Below are 19091 nucleotides of genomic sequence, written 5' to 3'. Positions count from 1 at the left end.
GTGTGGGCTCATCACACCTCACACATTCCCTCTTGCTATTGTACTGACACTATTTAATTGCCAGTTTATTTCTAGGTAAGTTTCTGAGCACCCACTAGAAATTCCTGGTGGAAGAGTATCCTATCTTGTTCATAGTTTTATTTCCAATGTCTGGCACTGTGCCTGGAATATAGTAAACAGCATTTGGGTAATGCATGAATTAATAAATAAATGAATACAAATTAACTGAATCCTAGTACTGAAGCATCTGAAATGTGTTTTATTATCTCACTGTGTTTTTTGAGTGTTCCCCAAATATATTCTTCTTTGCTAAGTGAATTTAGTTTAAGATAATATTATTTCAGGTTGTAAAACCACTTTTCAGACCTTCTTAACTTCCCCATATTAAAGATATTTCTCATATGAACAAAGTTGATTCAGTTCTATTTTCCTAGAATGATATTTCTCTGAAAGGGAATCAATCTTCCATGTTGTAACACAACACAGGTTTTACCTACACTTAAAAAATTACTATCCTTCTTCTTTATTGAAATAAAACATTAACTAGACTTGTCTGAAATATTTTAGGTGCCAATACATGTTTGATGGATGAAGGAAAGATTGAAAGTATAAGCAGTGTGTTACATTTTTGTTATATCAAGAAGTAACTCTTATTTATTGCCAATTTTTTTGTCATTTCTTTCTGAAGGAATTTGATTGGCCAATAGAAGGAATGCTTGTCCCAAACAGTCCTCCCATGAAGAAGCCCATCTGTAAGTCACCAGGGCAGTGTGTCCCTGTGAGACTCAGAGTTCTGAGGAATGGAGACAAGAATAAAAGCAAAGCCCTTGTTATAATCAGTCCAGACTCCTCACCTGGACGGAAAATGCAGTAAGAACAGCATGCTAATTTTTCTCGTTAAATACACTCTCTAATTACTACAGATTTTTGTCTTCTACATTACAGATGTTTTCCTGAGAGAATTCTGTGTTTATCTTTTAAAGGGCTTCCATGTTGATATTTGGATATAAAGATAGATACTAAGATTCATTTAGTTTCTATGTCAGAAAATATTCAAACTCTTGACCTAGGCTAGGCATGGAATAGAATAAATAATGAGTTAGAAATGAGTAGGTCTGAAAAAAGTTTTATATCAATGTCTATTTTGGGTTAACACTTTTGATTTTTGTTAGTGTATTTTGAAATGACTGAGCTCATAAGTTGCTTCATAAGTATAATTTCACAATGCCTTATTAAAGTCATTATTAAACAGAATTATTTATGTTTATATCTTTGGCATATTTCACAAATAAATGTAGTTCTCAAAATAGAACTTTATGTAATCTTATATCCTTGACTTCATCATTGTAGAAAGGCATCGATCTGCATCTTTGCTTACATTACGAGATTTGAATAAAATATTCCCAAATAACCAAGCTTTCTCCAGCATCGGAGAAAAACCACCTGCTATATTTTCATTGTATTTTATGACAAAAGGAATCAGATCATTGCAAAGCTCCGATGTAAAGAATGAGTTAAACACATTGTTTCTCCTATGATTAGCAGTGATATTACCTCTTGACCTTTCCTCTGAGATGTTTAGAATATTTGAGGCTACTGATAATAGTTTAATATAACTTTCTTCAAATTGATTAACTACACTTCATACATCGCTGAACAATGAGTAACATTCAGATCGGCTGTCCACTGAACTGCCTTGTAAAGATGATAAAGTAAAAAATTAATCTCCAGAGTAAAGTCAAGCCTGAAATTGAAATCTTTGACGCATACATTTCATAATTAGCTCATTCTGCTAGATGTAAAATGTGAGGGTAAAGCCCTTAAAGCTCGATATGACTTTTTCAGCATGCCAACTTAACAAATAATTTTAGTCCCTTCCTATTTTGTTTTTTCGTATTCTGTATCTTTAACTGTGGCTCAAAATTACATACAGATTTTGTCTCTTCTCATTAATGTTTTTAAAATGCATGGTTCAGTAAGGTAGTCCAAGCATAATGTGAAGGATTTGTTCATTTGGGCAGCTATTGTAGCAGAGAGTATGTACAATCCTCTGCTGTCTATGCTCATGGAATAGTGTGTCCCGGTTAATCAAATATTCACTTTGTTCACTACGTGAATGACTTATTCCCAAATAATTAAATTACACTGGCGTATACTTGACTCTAAAACTCTGTCGAATGTGGTTTAATTTTTCTTGGCTGATTCAGAAAGTTTTCTACAGGATCATCAGTATATATTCCCCCCCTACCCCCTCCCCCTCCCAGAGCTGGGTGTAAGTCCTGGTAACAGAGAGTTTAAATGGAAAGAGGCATGGCTAACATCGCAGGGAGGCTGTGTTCACACTGCGTTCTGTAGGAATAGTCCTGCACAGTGGAAGCCTTGCTGTGCTTCTTTTAACATATCCAAGTCAGGTATCTTCTCTTCCAGAATATATAAAGGCAAATGACAAGTAGGGGAAAATTGCTTGTATTAACCTGAAACTTATTTAAAAGAAGAAAGTGGGGTGGGTTGTGTGGTGCCTTTACAAGCAAAATCAGCCTAGAGCAATGAAATATGGGTCCATTTTAACCAAATCCTGCTTATTAGCACACCCATCCTTTGGCTACCTAATTATGTATTCTTCACAGTTTGACAGGCTTTGGTCATTGTTGTTGATTCCTCCATCCACAAAGCCAAAGGAAAATCAAATGGCATTTCTTTGTGGCTTAGTTGATGGTTATCTTAGTGAGTAAGAAAATCTTATCAAGTAGTCTTGATAATGGCTATCAAATTTATGTAAATAGAGACAATTGTGATTTCTGTGTCACTGATAAACTTTATCTCTCAGAACTGTAAACAAAGTTAGACAAAGAAAATTTTCCAAGTGATAGTTTACGGAATTGTAAGAGGAAAGACTTAATTTAAAGCTGTATTTTACATAGTTTTAATGAGAAAGTTGCCAGTAACTAGTAAGTCATAATCCCTGGATTCACCCAGGCTCCTTCTATGACCCCTCCTGACCAGTCCCTGCTAATTTCTCTAGCTGCATCTCTTATCAACACCTCCCCCCAATTTGTACTTTTAAGTGCCCTCCACTCCCCCTCACTTCGAAGCTGCCTCAATAATAAAAGGTCTTCTGAGAATAAGTTTGGAGTTTATTGCTAGATGTTGACTCTGAACTTGACACTTTCCTCACCATCTCTGACATAGCTGCCACCTCTATGAACCTCTTTGCTTTCCGGCACCAGAGCTCCTGCCACTCTTTATCTGCTTGTGTCTCCATTCTGGAGACAGAGAACCAGGCTGTGCTATTCACCATGTATGTGTTGTCTGCTATGGTGTGACCGTGGACAGTGTGTCCTGGTCAGTCAAGTGTTCAATCACTTTATTCAGACATGATTTAGGGAATACAATAGCCCTAAATTAGTGCTTACGAAAAATGAATACATTAATTAACAGTTAATTTTATTTGATTACAATTTTAATAAATTAATGAGGTAACAATTATATTTGGCCACTATTTCTTTCACTTAATAAAATGTAGAGATTTAAAAAATACACAGAATAACTACCTAACTTGAAAGTTTGAAGAGATATATATTCCAAGTAAGCATCCTTTTTCTATGATTATTATTATGTGTTTTTCAGCTTAATAATTTTTAGGTTTTGACTGATTGCCTGTAATATATGAATTATATATGAATAAACACATGCATATGAGTAATACATGAATAAAGCATTCCAGAAAAAAATAAATTTCATCTCCACATTTTCTTTAAACTTGATAAATTCATATCTTGGAGTGCTTAGCATTAATAAAAGAGAGTTACAATTTTAAAAATTTATTTTCCTGTATGAATTGCTCATAGTATAAATATCATTGAAGTTCAATATTTCATTGTGATACTTTTGAAACCCTATTTTTCAAAGACAGATTATCTTAGGGAAAATTGTGATAAATTAAAACCACAATTTTTTTTACCTATTTAAACAAGCTGACAGATCATTGGCAATACATACTGACATATTAATGAAATCTTAAATCATTTGTTTCAGAACTGTTGACACAGAAGTGAAAGAGAATGTGAAAAACTATGTCACTAAACATTCTGAAACAGAAACAAACCAGACTGAATTTCATCAACTTTTGGAGAGGTAAATACTCACCATCCCAAATGCAAAGATATTTTCCATTCAAATGCCTGAATGATTATTGTAATGCAGAGCACAAAATACATATGTACCTACATAAGAAAATAGTTGTTCATATAATAATTCTAAAGTCTGTGATCTGTGAACTACATCAGCTATGTGAGTTCATGATACTCATGGCAATTAATATATCATCCCCAAAATTTCAAGGTAATTTCCCGTAGCTTCTGAAGTACCAACTTTGTAAATATAAATTATTTCCATTTTTCAAAATATATTTTATAAATTTATAGCACTTTGCTTTAGTTTATATTTACCAAATTGAAGGCAACCTTGTAAACTTACTTTGAATCAATTTTTCTGTGTTAGTAACATATATCTCATTTGTGAAATGTTGTAATTTTTATTTTGATCAATATATTTCTACCAAAACAAAAATTATTCCCATAGAATTTGATTAACTGTTTAAAGTAAAGCACCGAGTATAGACTTTTTTGCAGAATATGTCTTGTTGAATATGAGGAGGTAATCTTACAGAATTTAAAAGAAATTATGCTACCCTTTAATTATTTAATAATTCACACAAAACAATTTCAAGTGTCTTTTTTTATTGTTGTTGGTTCTTCCATTTACAAAGCCTAAGAAAGACCTAATAGCATAACAGTCCCTTTAAAAATAATAATATAGAACGGTTTTGTTGATACCCAGTGTTGTGGGAAAGATGGGGTATTGGAAAGACTATTGGGTTAAGAGTAAGGGGAATTGATTTTCATCTCAGCCTTGCCATTAGCTAGCTGGACAACTTCAGCAAAGCACTGCCTTTCTCAGGTTCTTTTCCTCTCTGTTAACCAGGATAGTTGAATGAAGAACTAAGATGAAGGCAGGAAAGAATTTGATTCTTGTCAGTATCTGTTGAGTTCATATCATGTGTACCAACCAGTCTTAGATATTCTACAGGAGATGTATATTTTTTAAGGGCAAGATGTACCTTGCTGTCAAGAGACTCCCAGTTTGTTGGGAAGAAGTTTGCTTACTCAAACAGTCAGAAAGGGCAGTTTTAATTGTACAGACATGGAAATGATCAAAGGATCACTTGATCTGTAACCAGGAAGGAGGGACAACCTCATGAAAGGTAGCTGTCAGGAAAAGCCACATGGAGAGGAGAGAAAATGAGAGATAAAAAAAATAGGTAGAAAGCAAGAAGATAAAGAAGAAAGCACATACCCACAGCTTTTTGTACATTTTGTTATTGCTTTAAATAACCGAGACAATGCGGCGGGACTCCTGGGGCGAGGGGGTGCTCACAGGTGATTGGGGGAAGGCAGGGTATCCACAGACCTGGAAATGCACCTCCGACCTTCTCTCCTGCCCTTTGCTCTCAGGGCATCCTGGGTGGCATAGAAACACGGTCTCAGGGGCCAGTGCCATCTGATGCTCCTCCTCCACCGCAGTCTGAGAAAGCAGAGAGAGAAGACTCTGCTTTTCTGGACTCTGTAAATCCGAGCAGGGCACGTGATTGCCCATCCTAGCTCCTGGTGTGAGATGCAGAGGACTCGATTCCTCAGGCCTTTGCCTGCACGGAATGGAGAAGTCCTGGACTGCTTGCTCAGCGTCCCAGCCTATCCGCTCACTTTGTAGATCGAGTATCTTCTTATTCTCTCATGATGGCCCCTCAGATAGTCATATGAGGTAGTGAAAGATGCAAAGAGATTTAGGTTTCAGTTTTAGCTGTCTTACTAGTTATATGAGCTTGGGCAAAGAACTTTATCTCCAGGCTCAGCTTCCTCATCAGTAAAACGGGCCTCACAGAAATGAGGATTAACTGAGAGAGTAGACATGAAATGCTTGCAGTGTTTGGTCCATTTTACAATGTTGCTGATTTTTATGTGAGGGCACTTTAGAGGCATCACACATTTAATCTTTAAAATATCCCTATTAGTTCAGTGCTACTGTATCTGTCTTTTACTAAAAGGGGAAATAAGGCTCAGAGAAGTTAGTGACTTCTCCAAGGTTATGCAGCTGGTGCGTAACAGGGCTAGGATTTGAACCCAGACAATCTGACTCCAGAGTCCACGTTCCTTATCAGGCACTCAAGAGCCATTTTTTCCCTCCCCTTCTCCCATTTATATTGGCTGACATGTAAACTAGTTAGAGAAATACAGAGAAACAGCTTGTTCCCAAACTCTTCAACTCACCTACACGAGCCAGTGAAATCCAGCACTGTTAAAACTGGGGTTTGAAAATAGGAAGGAAAAAAGATTCATCAGCCACCTTACTAGTGTTCCAAAACAGGATGCTCCCATAGTCCAAACATTCTTCTAGGAAAATGTGAGGGGGGGCAGAGCTGATGATGGCACTCTCTTAGGGCAGGCTGGAACTGCTTGGACCCGAAAGATCCTGATTTGGGGAAAGGAGAAGGAATGAAGTGGGGTCTCTGGCTGATGCCCGAAGAGAATCGGGCCAATCTTGCGACTGGAGCTCCACCCTCTTACAGGCCTTCCTACTCCCATCCCACCAACTCCTGCGGATGGGAAACTCAGCCCAGTCCTCCTTGGTTCACCAGCTTCCAGACCTGGGACACGAGAAGCAGAAAGTTAGTTCCCACCGGCTTGTTTCCTTCTAAGGCCTCTCAGAGAAATGCAGGCCTAATGATCTGTCCCATTGCCTTTTCCCGTCTAAGGAAACAAAATTGAGAAGTGCGCTTTGTACAGCCAAGTCTTCCTGATGTGTCTAACGTCCCTTCTGATTCATTTGCTATAGACAGCACATTCTAATATAAGATATATTTAGCAAGAACCTTTCACTTTCCTCCTTCCAATGGCAGGGTCATCGAGACAGCATTCTTTAGAAAAGCCTCATCGCTCTCCTTCAGCTCTGCATCCTCTTCCTCACGGTTCCACCTCTTTTCCTCTAGCCTAAGCCCGCCATAATAGATTCCAGCCTCTGCCACTTCCGTCAGTCTTCCACCTTTCTGACAGGTGGCTTTCTAGAAAGCAGATCTGATAACACCACACTCTGCTCTAGTAGTACCTTCAACAACTTCCTGCTGTTTATGGGATGGAGGCCAAGTTCATTAATTTGGCGACCTAAATGCTTTCCATCGGTTCCTGTTTTCTTTTCCCACTTCATCTGGCTCCTCTTCCAGTCCATACGCTCAAGGCAAGCCATAAAAAAACTTCTCTAGGTCCTAACCCTTTTTGATGAATGCCTGTTCATTCATCAAAACCCAACTCAAATGCTACTTCTGTAGACAAGGCTCCCTTGGGGGGATTCAACATTTCTCCTCTGTCTTCTCACAGGATCCTGGCCAGGCGCCCATAACAGCGCCCAGTACTTCATATTATACTCCACCTGCTGGCCTGTCTCTCCCCGTGACTAGGGAGGGGTCTACTCAGGAAACAAGGGAACTGGTCATTCATCTTGATATCCACAGGGCTGCCTTAGCGCTTGTTTGGGGGGAAAAAAGCACTGTTAAATGTTTAAGCAAGCAAAAAATCCTTATTTCAGAGGATGTTAAAGGGCTATAAAAATCGCTTCTGGAGAAGGGAGGTGAGGAACTGTTTGGTGATGACTGTGATTTTTGAGGCTTTGGAGAAAGGGTGGAACTTCTAAGGAGGCTGTTTTAGGTAAAAGGGAGAACAAGAAAATGGGAAAGTGTGGGGCATATTGAGACATAAGAAGTCAGAAGTGATGTGTCTACCTGTTTAATGATCATGTCTAACACTATACTAAGCACTTTTCAAAAATTAGCTAGTCGTCCTCCCAACCACCCTGGAGAGTAAGCGATTTTGGCCAAGACAGTTTAAGTGATGCCCACATCCCACAGCTTAGAAAGGGGGAAGAAGACTCAGGAGGGGTCTGATGGACTCCAGAGCCCTGCCCTTGACACGCAGGGCCCTGGGAAGGAGAGTTGTCAGTAATGATGCAGGCCTTTGATTTCTTTTATTCTCCCTTCTCTGCTGGAAGCCATCTGTGCGCAAGGTCAATTTCTGTGTCTCCTGTTACAGGTGTACTGAAATTTTAAATTTGCCTTCTGCCGCTCGGAGACTGTTCAATGAAAAGGGGAAGGAACTGTTTACCCTAAAAGACCTTCAAAGAGATGAACTGGTAAAGACACGAATGAGAAACTGGAAACATTAATATATGAATAACATTTTTTTATTAAATTTTATTTAGTTCCTTTTCAAGTACATTTTTTTTAATCTATTTCTCCCATCCCACCCCCCCACCCCATGCTCCCCACCTCCCTCCCATTCCCCCCCCCCCAGTCCTCATCTCTGTGTCTTTCATACTTGTTCCTCAAAATCCCTCCCCCTTTTTCCCCTTAAGTTCCCTTCCCTCTCCCCTCTGGTCGCTGCCCACTTGTTCTCTATTTCAGCGTCTTTGTTTTTATTCTGTTTGCTTGTTTGTTTTATTCTTTAGCTTCCTGTCAAAGGTGAGATCATATGGTATTTGTCCTTCAATGCCTGGCCTATTTCACTCAGCATAATGCTTTCCAGTTCCATCCATGTTGTTGCAAAAGGTAGTAGCTCCTTCTTTCTCTCTGCTGCATAAAATTCCATGGTGTATATGTACCACAATTTTTTGATCCAATGAATAACATTTTAAATGTTTTAAAATATAAGACGTCAACCATTTACCATTTTTCCTCTTACTTTTTCTCTCAGAATTATCCTAACTCAGCCACCATCAGAGAGTGATACTAGTAGCTAACTGTTGAGAGCTCTCTAACTATGTGTCAGGTGTGACTTTCAGGGCCACATATGAATCAACGTACTTAGTGCTCATCACACCCCTATGAGATAGAGGCTCTCACTCTGTAAATGAAGGGGGAAGCCCAGGAAGACCTAATTGTTAACCTCTTGTGATTTCTACCCCACTTTGAAAGCAGTAGCTGCTCTTCTCTTTTCGGAGCCTTCAAAAGGTAGTTGTTTAATGATCTACTACTTAATGATAATGTCACCTCTTCAGACAAAAAATCATATCTAGATTCTCACACACTCTATCTGGGCAGCTGGAGAAGGCCGTGAAGGACTTCAGCAGCCCAGCCTTGTCTCCCATGCATTAAACTGCAGGTATCATGTTGGAAAAGAAAACCTGCCTTGACCAATGCCTGAAATTCTCTGAGAGCCAAATCTGGCCAGCTGCCTGTTTTTATAAATAAAGTTTTATTAGAACACAGTCATGCCCATTCATTTACATGCTGTCTGTGACTACATTTGCTCTACAGCGGCAGAGATTCAGCAGACATCATATCGTCTGTAAATATGAACTATCTGAACTTTTACAGCAAAAGTTTGACAACCAGTGGTGTAAATGAATTTATAGCGAACGCACCAAAATGTTAATGTGGATATTTCTAGGTACTGAGATTATGGGTAATACTTTCTCTTCTTTTTGCTTCTATGTATTTCACAAATGTCCTTAAATAAATACATTATTCTTTAAAGAAAGAAAGAGTTGGTAAGAGGAAAAAGGAACTCAGTGCTGCCTTTTCTGAGGCCTCTCACTGGTCATTACACACATACTTTGCATGAGGACTCAGAAAAATCTTTCCCCAAATTTTCTTTTTGAACAACGGATTTCTTTTTTCTCTTATGGACATAGTCACCTAACTGTTCATGTTTTTAACTTCAGGTTGGCTGCTCAAAGCAGTGATAGGTTCATGTCTAGCAAAAATACAGGATCTTATAAGTCTCTCCTGGCTCCATCTGATCCTCCTACACTCATATTTCTTTGCCCTGGTGGCTTCATCCACCTGACTCTAAATGTATCTACTTTAAATTGTTTCTGAACTAACACAGTTGAAGAGCACTGCATCAAATTATATACATAGCATTAGAATTCAAAACAAGACCTGCCGGTGTCCAAGCACAATAGACTCCACTCGGTTCGGCTGCCTCTGATACTGGTCATCGATAGTTCCGTCTGAGACCCTCATGGGGTCTTCACATTCAGAGCCTGGACTGAGTTCTGACAATATGGTGGGAGCTTGGCTTCTGCTCAGTCCTAGTTTTGCAAACCCATTTTACACCTACCTACCCTTCCACTCTTCCCTCCCCGCTTCCCTCCATCCTTCCTTTTTATCTTCTTTTTTCTCCTTCCTTTAAAAATTATTTTAAAACACTTTTTTATTTCAAAATAATTATAGATTTACAAAAGATTGCAAAGACAGTATGGAGAAACACTATTCTAAGTGTATACTAAACTCTTGAGATCCATGAGAGTTGTTGCATTTACCAATAGTTCATGTCTTTTTAATCCATGTATTCATCCAGTATTAATCCATGGTGCCACCGTTTAATTGCTCACCTCCTATAAGAAGTTTTGATTGTTTTCAGCCTTGGCTATTACAAGTGCTGCTGCTGCTGTGACCCATTGCAGATGGGGTCAGAGGCTCTTTGCTTTGACAGGTGTATGTTTCACGTGGAGAGCAGTGGATCAGCCCTGACGTGTCTACTGCTCATCAAAAGAAGCAAATCTTCCTGAGGAACTTAGCATCGGATATTTCTAAAATTCAAACCTTCTGCAGTGCATGTAAGATCGAGGGTAAGCACTGTATTTACCTTACTCTATGCAGCCAAAGTAAAACACCTGATGATACCACTGAAAAAAAACCTCTTTGCTTAAACAGGGCATGTTTCATTCCTGCCTCTTGCTGTTTAGCGCTTTAGACTAGTTGTTATATTTAACAGAGCTGCATCTTTTAATTCACACTACATTTTGGTTGTACAAAGAAAACATAATTTACTTTGCCTTTAACAAATTGGGTCTTCTTCATACAGCCCGTGTACTCCCATCAAGGAAACACAAATGTTCACTTAGGTTTAAATTTTGTCCCGCACATTAATTTAAATAGCCCCCTTGTAGGGAATGGAGGTGGCTCTCAGACTTGCCAGTTTCCAGTCCCACTTTACTTCCTCTCTAGGACAGAAGGAAGGCACTTGGGGCACAGGCCCTCCTGCTTCAGGGCCCTGCTGCTGAAGTTCATAGCTGGGCAATGTGTCCCACTCTTGTGGCTCCGACAACACTTTGGGTGGGTGCTGCTCCCTGCCTGCCCCAACCTCTCCTCTGCCCGCCCTGGCCCTCTGAAGCCTGGTTGCTGTTGGGTAGCCATCTCTGTAAGTGTTTGCTACAGCACTCCTTGACCTTTGTTTGGGAACCTGTGCAGGGAAGTGTCCCTGTATGGCTCTCAGCAAATCCTGGGTCATGGCTGCTCCTCCCAGAAACCACTTCCAGGCTCAGACTTTAGTGGCACGGTGATGACTGATTGAAAGGGGACTTGTGACTGTGTCCTGAAAATCAGCAATGTCCACAGTGTTTCCTTTGGGTAGCTAAGATGCCCAAACTGAAACCTGTAAGGGGAATCATGATACCTATGCTGCATTTCTGCCTTCCTCTGTCTCCTGCTTCAAATCCACTCAGACCCAGAAATAGCAGGTTTTCTCCAGGTCAACCCCGAGAATGAGTTAAACCTTTGATTTGCAAAATGGGAGCTAAAGGCGTCTGTAAAGATCCCAGATTATGCCGGTTCCACCCTGACTTGCACAGCCATTGTCTTGTGCTCTGCCTAAAAGTCGGAACTCTCTTTGTACTTTTGCTTTCTTTTTGTAACATGTCTCATCTCCTCATGGTCTTCCTCTTTTCCCTAAGGCTGCCTCAGGCACCAGAACAAAGATTCTATATACAGAATGGCAAAAAAGGGAGAACTATTAATACAGTTCATAACATTACCCTGTTACATATATTGGGCACTGTATAGCTTTGCATGTGTCTTTCAAAGCACTGGGGACTGTCATTGAGGAGCTTGGGACTCGTTAGAGAATGATTTAGAGACATACGTCTAAATAATGGAGCTGATTTAAATAGTTAGCATTTACAATAACTTATTATTGGAAAAGCTTAGTATTTTTGACTAAATATCTTGAGAGAAGAGAATCTACAAACTTAAGTGAAATCCAACATATTCATTTTAAAAGCAAGTATCAGTTACTCTTAGGCTGTGCTCTTATTCCGAGTAGCTGGAAATGTTCTGCATTTTTATTTTAGCATGCATTTTCAAGTTCCTTGCTCTCTGCAGTTCTAACTAAGCCGCTCTTGCAATTTGTGCATTTCTCTTCAGCTCTTGTTTTAGAAGTCCAAAGTGACATTGTGTCTGGAGCTAAGCTTGCTGTGTGTAGACCTGTAGCAACTTTTGAAGAAGGGAAGCAAATTATAGAACCAGAGGAAAAGCAAACGCAAAAAAATGCTTTCACAATGGAAAGTGCTTCCAGCAAAATTCTGTAAGTAATCAGTGTGGCCAGAAAAGCTACCTGCCTGGTACTTAAACTCAGCTCATTAGCTTGATTAACAGCACAGAGCCCACGCAGGGAAGCCATGCCAAGTTTGTGGAATGAGTGTCCGGTGAAGGTCTGGTATTTAATTAGTTTCCTGGAAAAAGGACAGAGCTGGAGCTTCAGTGTTCAACCATCACAATGGTCTCCTTTCAGTGACTTTGTTATGATGTTTCTATTTTTTCAAGACCGGACTCTTAGAATTGCAGATATTTGCTTGAAGAATCCATCGTGTTTTGCTTCCATAAATGTGGCCTTGAGAAACGCTTCTTCCTCATGTAGTTTCAAGTTGGGAACATGGTAATATGGAGCTATCATCCTGGATCTATGGAATAGCTGTCTGATTGGTCTTGACCTCCTTAATCTCCTTCTTCCAACTCACCCGAAGCTCCATCTGTGGACAACGATCTTTCTAAATCATGATCCTTTTTATACAGTTCTTTAATGGCTACCTGTGCAGACAATTCTATTCTTAGTTGTAAGAACATCAACTTTTATTTTAGGAAATCCCACATTTTGATGAGTGCTCATTTGGTTCTGTGTCCTGACCCTGGCAGAGGCTCCAGATTGCCCCTTTCAGAGAGAATGATTTGACTTACATGGTGTCTCTCTCTCAGTGGTTAGGAAATTGACCACAAACTTTCCCAAGACTTCCTTTCATTCCTTTTAAAAAATGTATTTTCTCGTCTCTGAGTTATTTTTTCCAAAACAGAAACTAAGAAAAAATACAGAACATTTTTAAGAGCAAAGATTCGCAGTGCTCTGGTTAATAGTTCCTTCTAGGCTTGGAGTTCTTCAGGTAAAACCAATTGAGTCACTCAGAACATGACCCAGGAACCTCCCGCATGGCCCAGGCAGGCCCTGTGGAGGGAGTCTGTTCCTGAATATTCCTGGTAACCGGAGATGACCGTTTCATAAGGCGGTCCGTGTTAACGTTGAAATAATTATTTAGAGCATCTCCATCCTATGATTTCATCGTGTCTCTGTGCTATGTGCTTTATTTTTCTTCTACTTAGAAGTCCTTAAAATATTCAAAGCTCACTGTCATTAGCCCACTGGGTTGTCTCTTTTCCAGACCAACTTTCATTAGTTCTTTGAACCATCTCTGATAACTTGATTCTAGATCATCCTACATTAGAAAGTCACTATACAGTTGCCTTGGACTCTCCTAGATATGTTTGTTGGGCAGTTTTCCCATATTTGGGAAGTAGGATGATTTCAGAAGGGACACCTGTAAAGCGAGAGACTAGAACATACATCCGGAAGGAATTCTTTGGATAGCTGGGTTCTCTGTATGGACTTCTGGTAAAATAAAAAAAGGAAGAAGCACAATGAAAAAGAAACTCTGGGAGCACTAACCTCTGCTTGGATGCTCTGTGGAGGACAAGGCTTTCAGAGCATGGTGCTTCGGGGTGGGGGGGAACTTTCTCTTTTCCTCACGGCATTACAGGCAGGCCCTGCCTACACCTTAAGCTTCTTCTCCTACAACCTTTCTCACTTCTCTTTACTTTCTCACTGATCTTCACTCACTGCACACCTGTGTCTCTGTTCTTCAAATGAGACAATCATATTCTGGCTTCAGAGCCCTTCCATTCATTCTTTTCCCTGCCCAGAATGCTCTCCCTCCAGATCCTTACATGGCTGTCTCCTTCCAATTATTGTCCAGGCCTCAACTCCAACATCATCTCTCCAAAGAGCCTACCCTGATTCCATTAGTAAAGTACACCCCACCCCAGCCAATTTGTGTCACAATATTCTGTTTTATTCCACTTATGGCACTTACCTGGTTTATTTACTCACTTAATCTCTCTTCTTTCTGTTATAGTCCATGAACTCTGCTAATTTATCTGTGTTGTTTATCACTTAGAAATCTGCATCTGTCATGTAGTCAGTGTTAAATAAATGAATAACTAACTAATGAATAATAAGTTTTATGAATGCATGAATAAACGAATGAATCAAGCAAGATGGATTTTTAAATGACTGTTTGAAAATCGACTTGACTGTGCTCCATTTGTCTGGAAACCCAAGAGCATATGGATAAATTCCAAGTTAGAAAATGAAACATCTGGGTTTGGAGGAAGAATATTGTTTACACTATGTTAAAACTAAAAATGACTTTTTTCCCCTTCTCTTGTCCTCAAAGAAATGGACTTCCTGGGAAAGCTTTTTTTTTTTTTTTTTTGCTGTTGTTTAATTTTCAACACAAGATGGCACTGTTGTTTTTTTAAACAGTTACTGAGGTTTTTCATTTGAGAAGCCGCTTGTGCTGAAGTTCTGAGTACGACTGTGGTTACCCACCAATTTCATATCCACATGTAATACTTTCGTTACACTAGAAAAGTGTATGGTGCTCTGCTGACGCTGGAACTGTCTCTGAAGATTTTGGTAATTGGATATTGCTTACAGTTACTTCAAATTACCGCCAGCCCTCGCTGATCACAGCCTCCCTCAGAGAACTTGATTTACATGCACGCGTTTTTAGAGCGCTGAAATATGCTTGCTGCTTTGCCTGTGTATTTCCCCTGCCTTCAGCAGAGCAGTTCTGCTATCCTGTCGTGATCCCACAGAACGCAAAAGAGCCCTACACGGGGGCCTGGAACTTGATACTCGCATGCGGATCTGAGTGGTAACTGTGCTCCTGTGCACATTTCCGTCTTAATAAGCCGGAGGCTGGCGCAGTTGTTCCAGTGCTGACCATTTACTCAGAGTGTTTTAGTACATTAGTCTCTATCAAAAGCTGGCACCTATGTGCCAATGTTATTTGAGTCTCCCTAGGTTTCTCTGTTGAGAGGAAAAGTTAAGCTAATTAAGATTCCTTCACCATTGTCTAGTGAATAAACTTTGTGAAACTGAGCAGTCAAGGCTGCACCGGTCCAGACAGAAGAATGACACACTGGTGGGGTAGCTGCACAGAGTCTTGTTCCACGTTCATTACGAATTTCTTCAACTACTGAGTAGTCTTGATCTTACAATTTCAGAAATAGAGTATATGACCCCATTGCTTTTCTGAGTGATTCTAACAAAGATGAATGCTGTTTATTATATAATGGAGGGACTTTACTTGTGATTTTATATTAAAAGGTCTAAATTATGTATTAGTAAGATATGGATTTGCAGGATTAGGCATCGTTATGGAAATCTGATTTCCAGACCTGTCAATGTCCTTCAGAGAAAACTCTGTGAGCCAAAATCAAAATTCCTAGATTTGCTTTTGTTTCTGAACGTTGACAGAGACTCACATGCGAGAGCCCATCTCCGAATGAAGGCTTATCACCCGCGTCCCAGGTATGTCTGGCAGGAAACTTCTCCTGACCTTGATGAAGGTCACAGTTCTCCAAAGAAAATGGAGGAACAGCCCTTTGAAAATGTGGAACCACAGAGGAAATCCAGGTAAAAAAGGTGCAGCAAATTCCAGTTAGAGATTTCTAGATGGTCTAAGAATTCCTCACTTTGGGTTTGCGTTACTGTTCACCGCTACTTACATCCCCATGTGCATTTATGTCTTTCTTGTATTTTTGACTGAAGTATTTGCAAGTATTGATGGGAAAGTTCTTCTCACCTTAACTGTGTAATGTAATTTCTTGTACTGGTGTGTCTTTTCTGTTAAAGCTCACCTATTTTTGCCTCTTGAGAACTTAGCACAGAGCTTATACATTTGTTGAATAAATGTGTAAATGAACTTATGAATAAACATATAATATGCCCCGATGTCTTTAAGAAATTAGTAAAATGCAATTTCTTTCTTTTCAGATTTTATTTATTTATTTTTAGGTAGGACAATGGAGGGAGAAAGAGAGGGAAAAAAACATCGACATGTGGTTGTCTCTTGCATGCCCCCTACTGGGGACCTGGCCCACAACTCAGGCATGTGCCCTGACTGAGAATTGAACCTGTGACCCTTTGGTTCCCAGGTCAGGGATCAGTCCACTGAGCCATACCAGCCAGGGCCAAATTCTTTTTTTTTTAATTTAATGTTTTTTCTAGTCAATGTCCAGTAAAATGACAGGTATCTATAGTGTTCTGTGTTGTTCTATAATCTTTAAACCTTTGCTTTAATATTACAGCAACCTCTATGTATTACACAGTTTTGACACTTTGACATTTAGCATTAATCTGTGCACACAGTAGGGTGTTTATAAATTAATAGGTGTTTATAAATTAATTGCCAATGTGTCGTGATGTTTAGAATGTTTAATAAGCTTGCTTAATTGCCTAAGATCCTTAGTAAGAGATTCCTTTAAATTAACTTTAGTGATTATTTTCTATGATGATACTGAATTGTTAGAAAAACTGACAAACTTGGGGAGTAATATTCTATTTGCCAGGGATTATGTAGATAGAGGATAGAAACAATAATAGTTTAAACAGAACTCCTTTATTTTTCTTAGTTTTGATTTTACAATACATGTTCCCTCTTTTCCAACTTCTTTTTTTCTTTAAGTAAACTCTCTCTCCAACTGAATGTCTTTTTTCTTTGCTGATGAGTTTCTCATATTCTCTTGGATAAACACTTATTTATGTTACAAAAGAAACTCAGAATTCTACTTTCTACATCAGTTTGGCAATGCAAACAGCATTCTGCTGTCCCGAGGATAATGACTCACCATTGTAAGTGAATCTGGTCACGACGGGTCTCCCGCCAACAGAACTTGCAATCTCCAGTGCATCCAACGCACGGGATACTTTTCTGCACCTAATGGGATTTTTCTCTCTCTCAGTCTTTCTCCGAAGCGGAGTAAACTGCACAAGCTTTGCAACCAGCAATTTGAATACAGAGATGGACATATTATAAATTGTGCCTCTCCTCAGCTAGTCTTGGGGGTGCGAGGTCCCGACCTGCGTTCAGGCATGGAAGTGGTTTTGGTGGAGAAAAAAGCCAATGACAGCCTCCAACGCTGGATACACAAGGAAGACAGCAGGTGAGCCCATTCTGTTTGGGGGTTAACATATGAAAAAGTGAATGGGGTCTGAGAGATTTGGCATGGTCTCCACACAGCAGGCTGGCGTATATATGAGGACTTTGGATTTTGAATTTAACATAGCCAAGAATTTTTTTTCCTGCTCAAGGAAGAGAAAGAGAGTGAGAGCAAATATAAATGCTCAGTAATCTACACACAAATTATCATTATTGATTCAGAAAAGAAATGTGAAATCTGACTTCCTGGGTTTATAGTTTTAACTGGCCATTGAGGTCAAGAGAATACTGGACTCTCACCTAATTTTATTTTTATGATTTGAAGGGATCTAGTAAGAATTCTAAGAAGTCCTTATTTTAAAAAATGTGCGTTTCATACCTCAGTCTCCTGCCTCTCCCCACATGTGTGCCCTACCCCCTCTCTTCCCATCAAATAACCCAAACCCCCTCTCTTCCCATCAAATAACCCAACCGACATGGCTTCCACTCACTTAGTGAAAACAAATTCTTACCTTTACAAACATATCTACCCAATCTAATTGGGTGGCCCTTGTTCGAATCCAGATCCAAGCCAGCCACCATCAGATGGTTATTTCTGAGCCAATCAGAGGAAATTTAAAGCAGTCTGTGTACCACATACATAAAGGAAGTCTTGTTAATTTTATTGGGCATAATAATGGTTTAATGGTTATGTTAGAAAAAAAGAAAAGTGCTTATCACTTGAATACATATATAGTATTTGTAGAAAAATTAAGAGGTATCTCAGATTTGCTTTAAAGTAATCTAGTAAAAGCGAAAAAAAATTAAAGTTGGGAGGGGAATGAATGGTACAAGAATTGCAGAATGTTGATCGCTTTGGGTCCTTGGTGGTTTCTTCCGCATTTCTCTCTGTTTTTGTGAATGTTTGAACATTTCCTCAACAAGAAAGAAAATGACTCCTTGGTTTTTAGATTGGTTTGCTTCAGATTCTACCGTTAGTGCAATATGGTGGGTCTCTAGGGGCCTCTTCAATCTTTTGAAATGCTGTATGAAATTTGTGTTTGTGTATCTTTGCCACACATTTTTTTTTTGGAAAAGGAGCTGTGATTTTCATTGGGTTTTCAAAAGGTATATGATACAAAAGGCTTAGGAATCACTGCCCAGAAAGATTGCATAAGCTTCAGCAGGCGCAGCAGTGGGCCCAGCGTGGGTGGAAAGGAGCTAGCCTTCATCTGCTCTCACTGTCTGAGATGAGCAAAGCTTCCAGCAAGGAATACTTGCTGGGCTTGTTTTAGAAAGGGCTGAAAAGCCAACACATAGCCAGACCTGGTGAGTGTGTTCCTTGGCCCCATTCATCCTAACTAGCTAAGCCGTCTTTGCAGCGAGGAGCTAGGAAGCACACTTTTGTCCCTGCAAATGGCTTACTGTGTGGGACCAGAATGCATTCATTCAGCTTTGTTTTAGGTGCTGGTACTTTAGCAAAGAACAGAACAGATAAATATCCCTGCCCCTACAGAGCCAGTGCTACCTACCCCTTTTCCACATTTCTAGGTTTGAGCGGTGTATCTCATGGCCTCGGCTTTCTGGGTCATTGTAGAAGTCACGCTTGAGCTCCAGGGGGGATTCAGGCATGGCCGGTGGGCTGGGGTGAACACACATGGGGAATGAGAAGTGACCCGAAGGCAGGAGAAAGCCAAGCATGATAAGTTTAACCCAGAAACACTTGATCA

At 39.7% G+C, this 19091-nt stretch overlaps 1 protein-coding gene across 1 annotated transcript in view; it reads left to right on the top strand.

Moving 5' to 3' along the window:
• Nucleotides 1–19091, top strand: part of DCDC1 (doublecortin domain containing 1) — a 383276-nt gene that overhangs the window by 325217 nt on the left and 38968 nt on the right. Inside the window, exons 20-26 of the mRNA XM_053673152.1 lie at nucleotides 689–870; nucleotides 4036–4134; nucleotides 8139–8238; nucleotides 10545–10680; nucleotides 12254–12413; nucleotides 15699–15857; nucleotides 17186–17386. Coding sequence (XP_053529127.1) covers nucleotides 689–870; nucleotides 4036–4134; nucleotides 8139–8238; nucleotides 10545–10680; nucleotides 12254–12413; nucleotides 15699–15857; nucleotides 17186–17386 — 1037 coding nt within the window. The remainder of the gene's footprint in view (nucleotides 1–688; nucleotides 871–4035; nucleotides 4135–8138; nucleotides 8239–10544; nucleotides 10681–12253; nucleotides 12414–15698; nucleotides 15858–17185; nucleotides 17387–19091) is intronic.

This window comes from Artibeus jamaicensis, unplaced genomic scaffold (assembly GCF_021234435.1).
Source record: "Artibeus jamaicensis isolate MK-2021 breed Jamaican fruit bat unplaced genomic scaffold, CSHL_Jam_final contig_797, whole genome shotgun sequence".
Taxonomy (NCBI): domain Eukaryota; kingdom Metazoa; phylum Chordata; class Mammalia; order Chiroptera; family Phyllostomidae; genus Artibeus; species Artibeus jamaicensis.
Note: the sequence above shows the minus strand (reverse complement) of the source record. Positions and strands in the feature narration are given on the sequence as shown.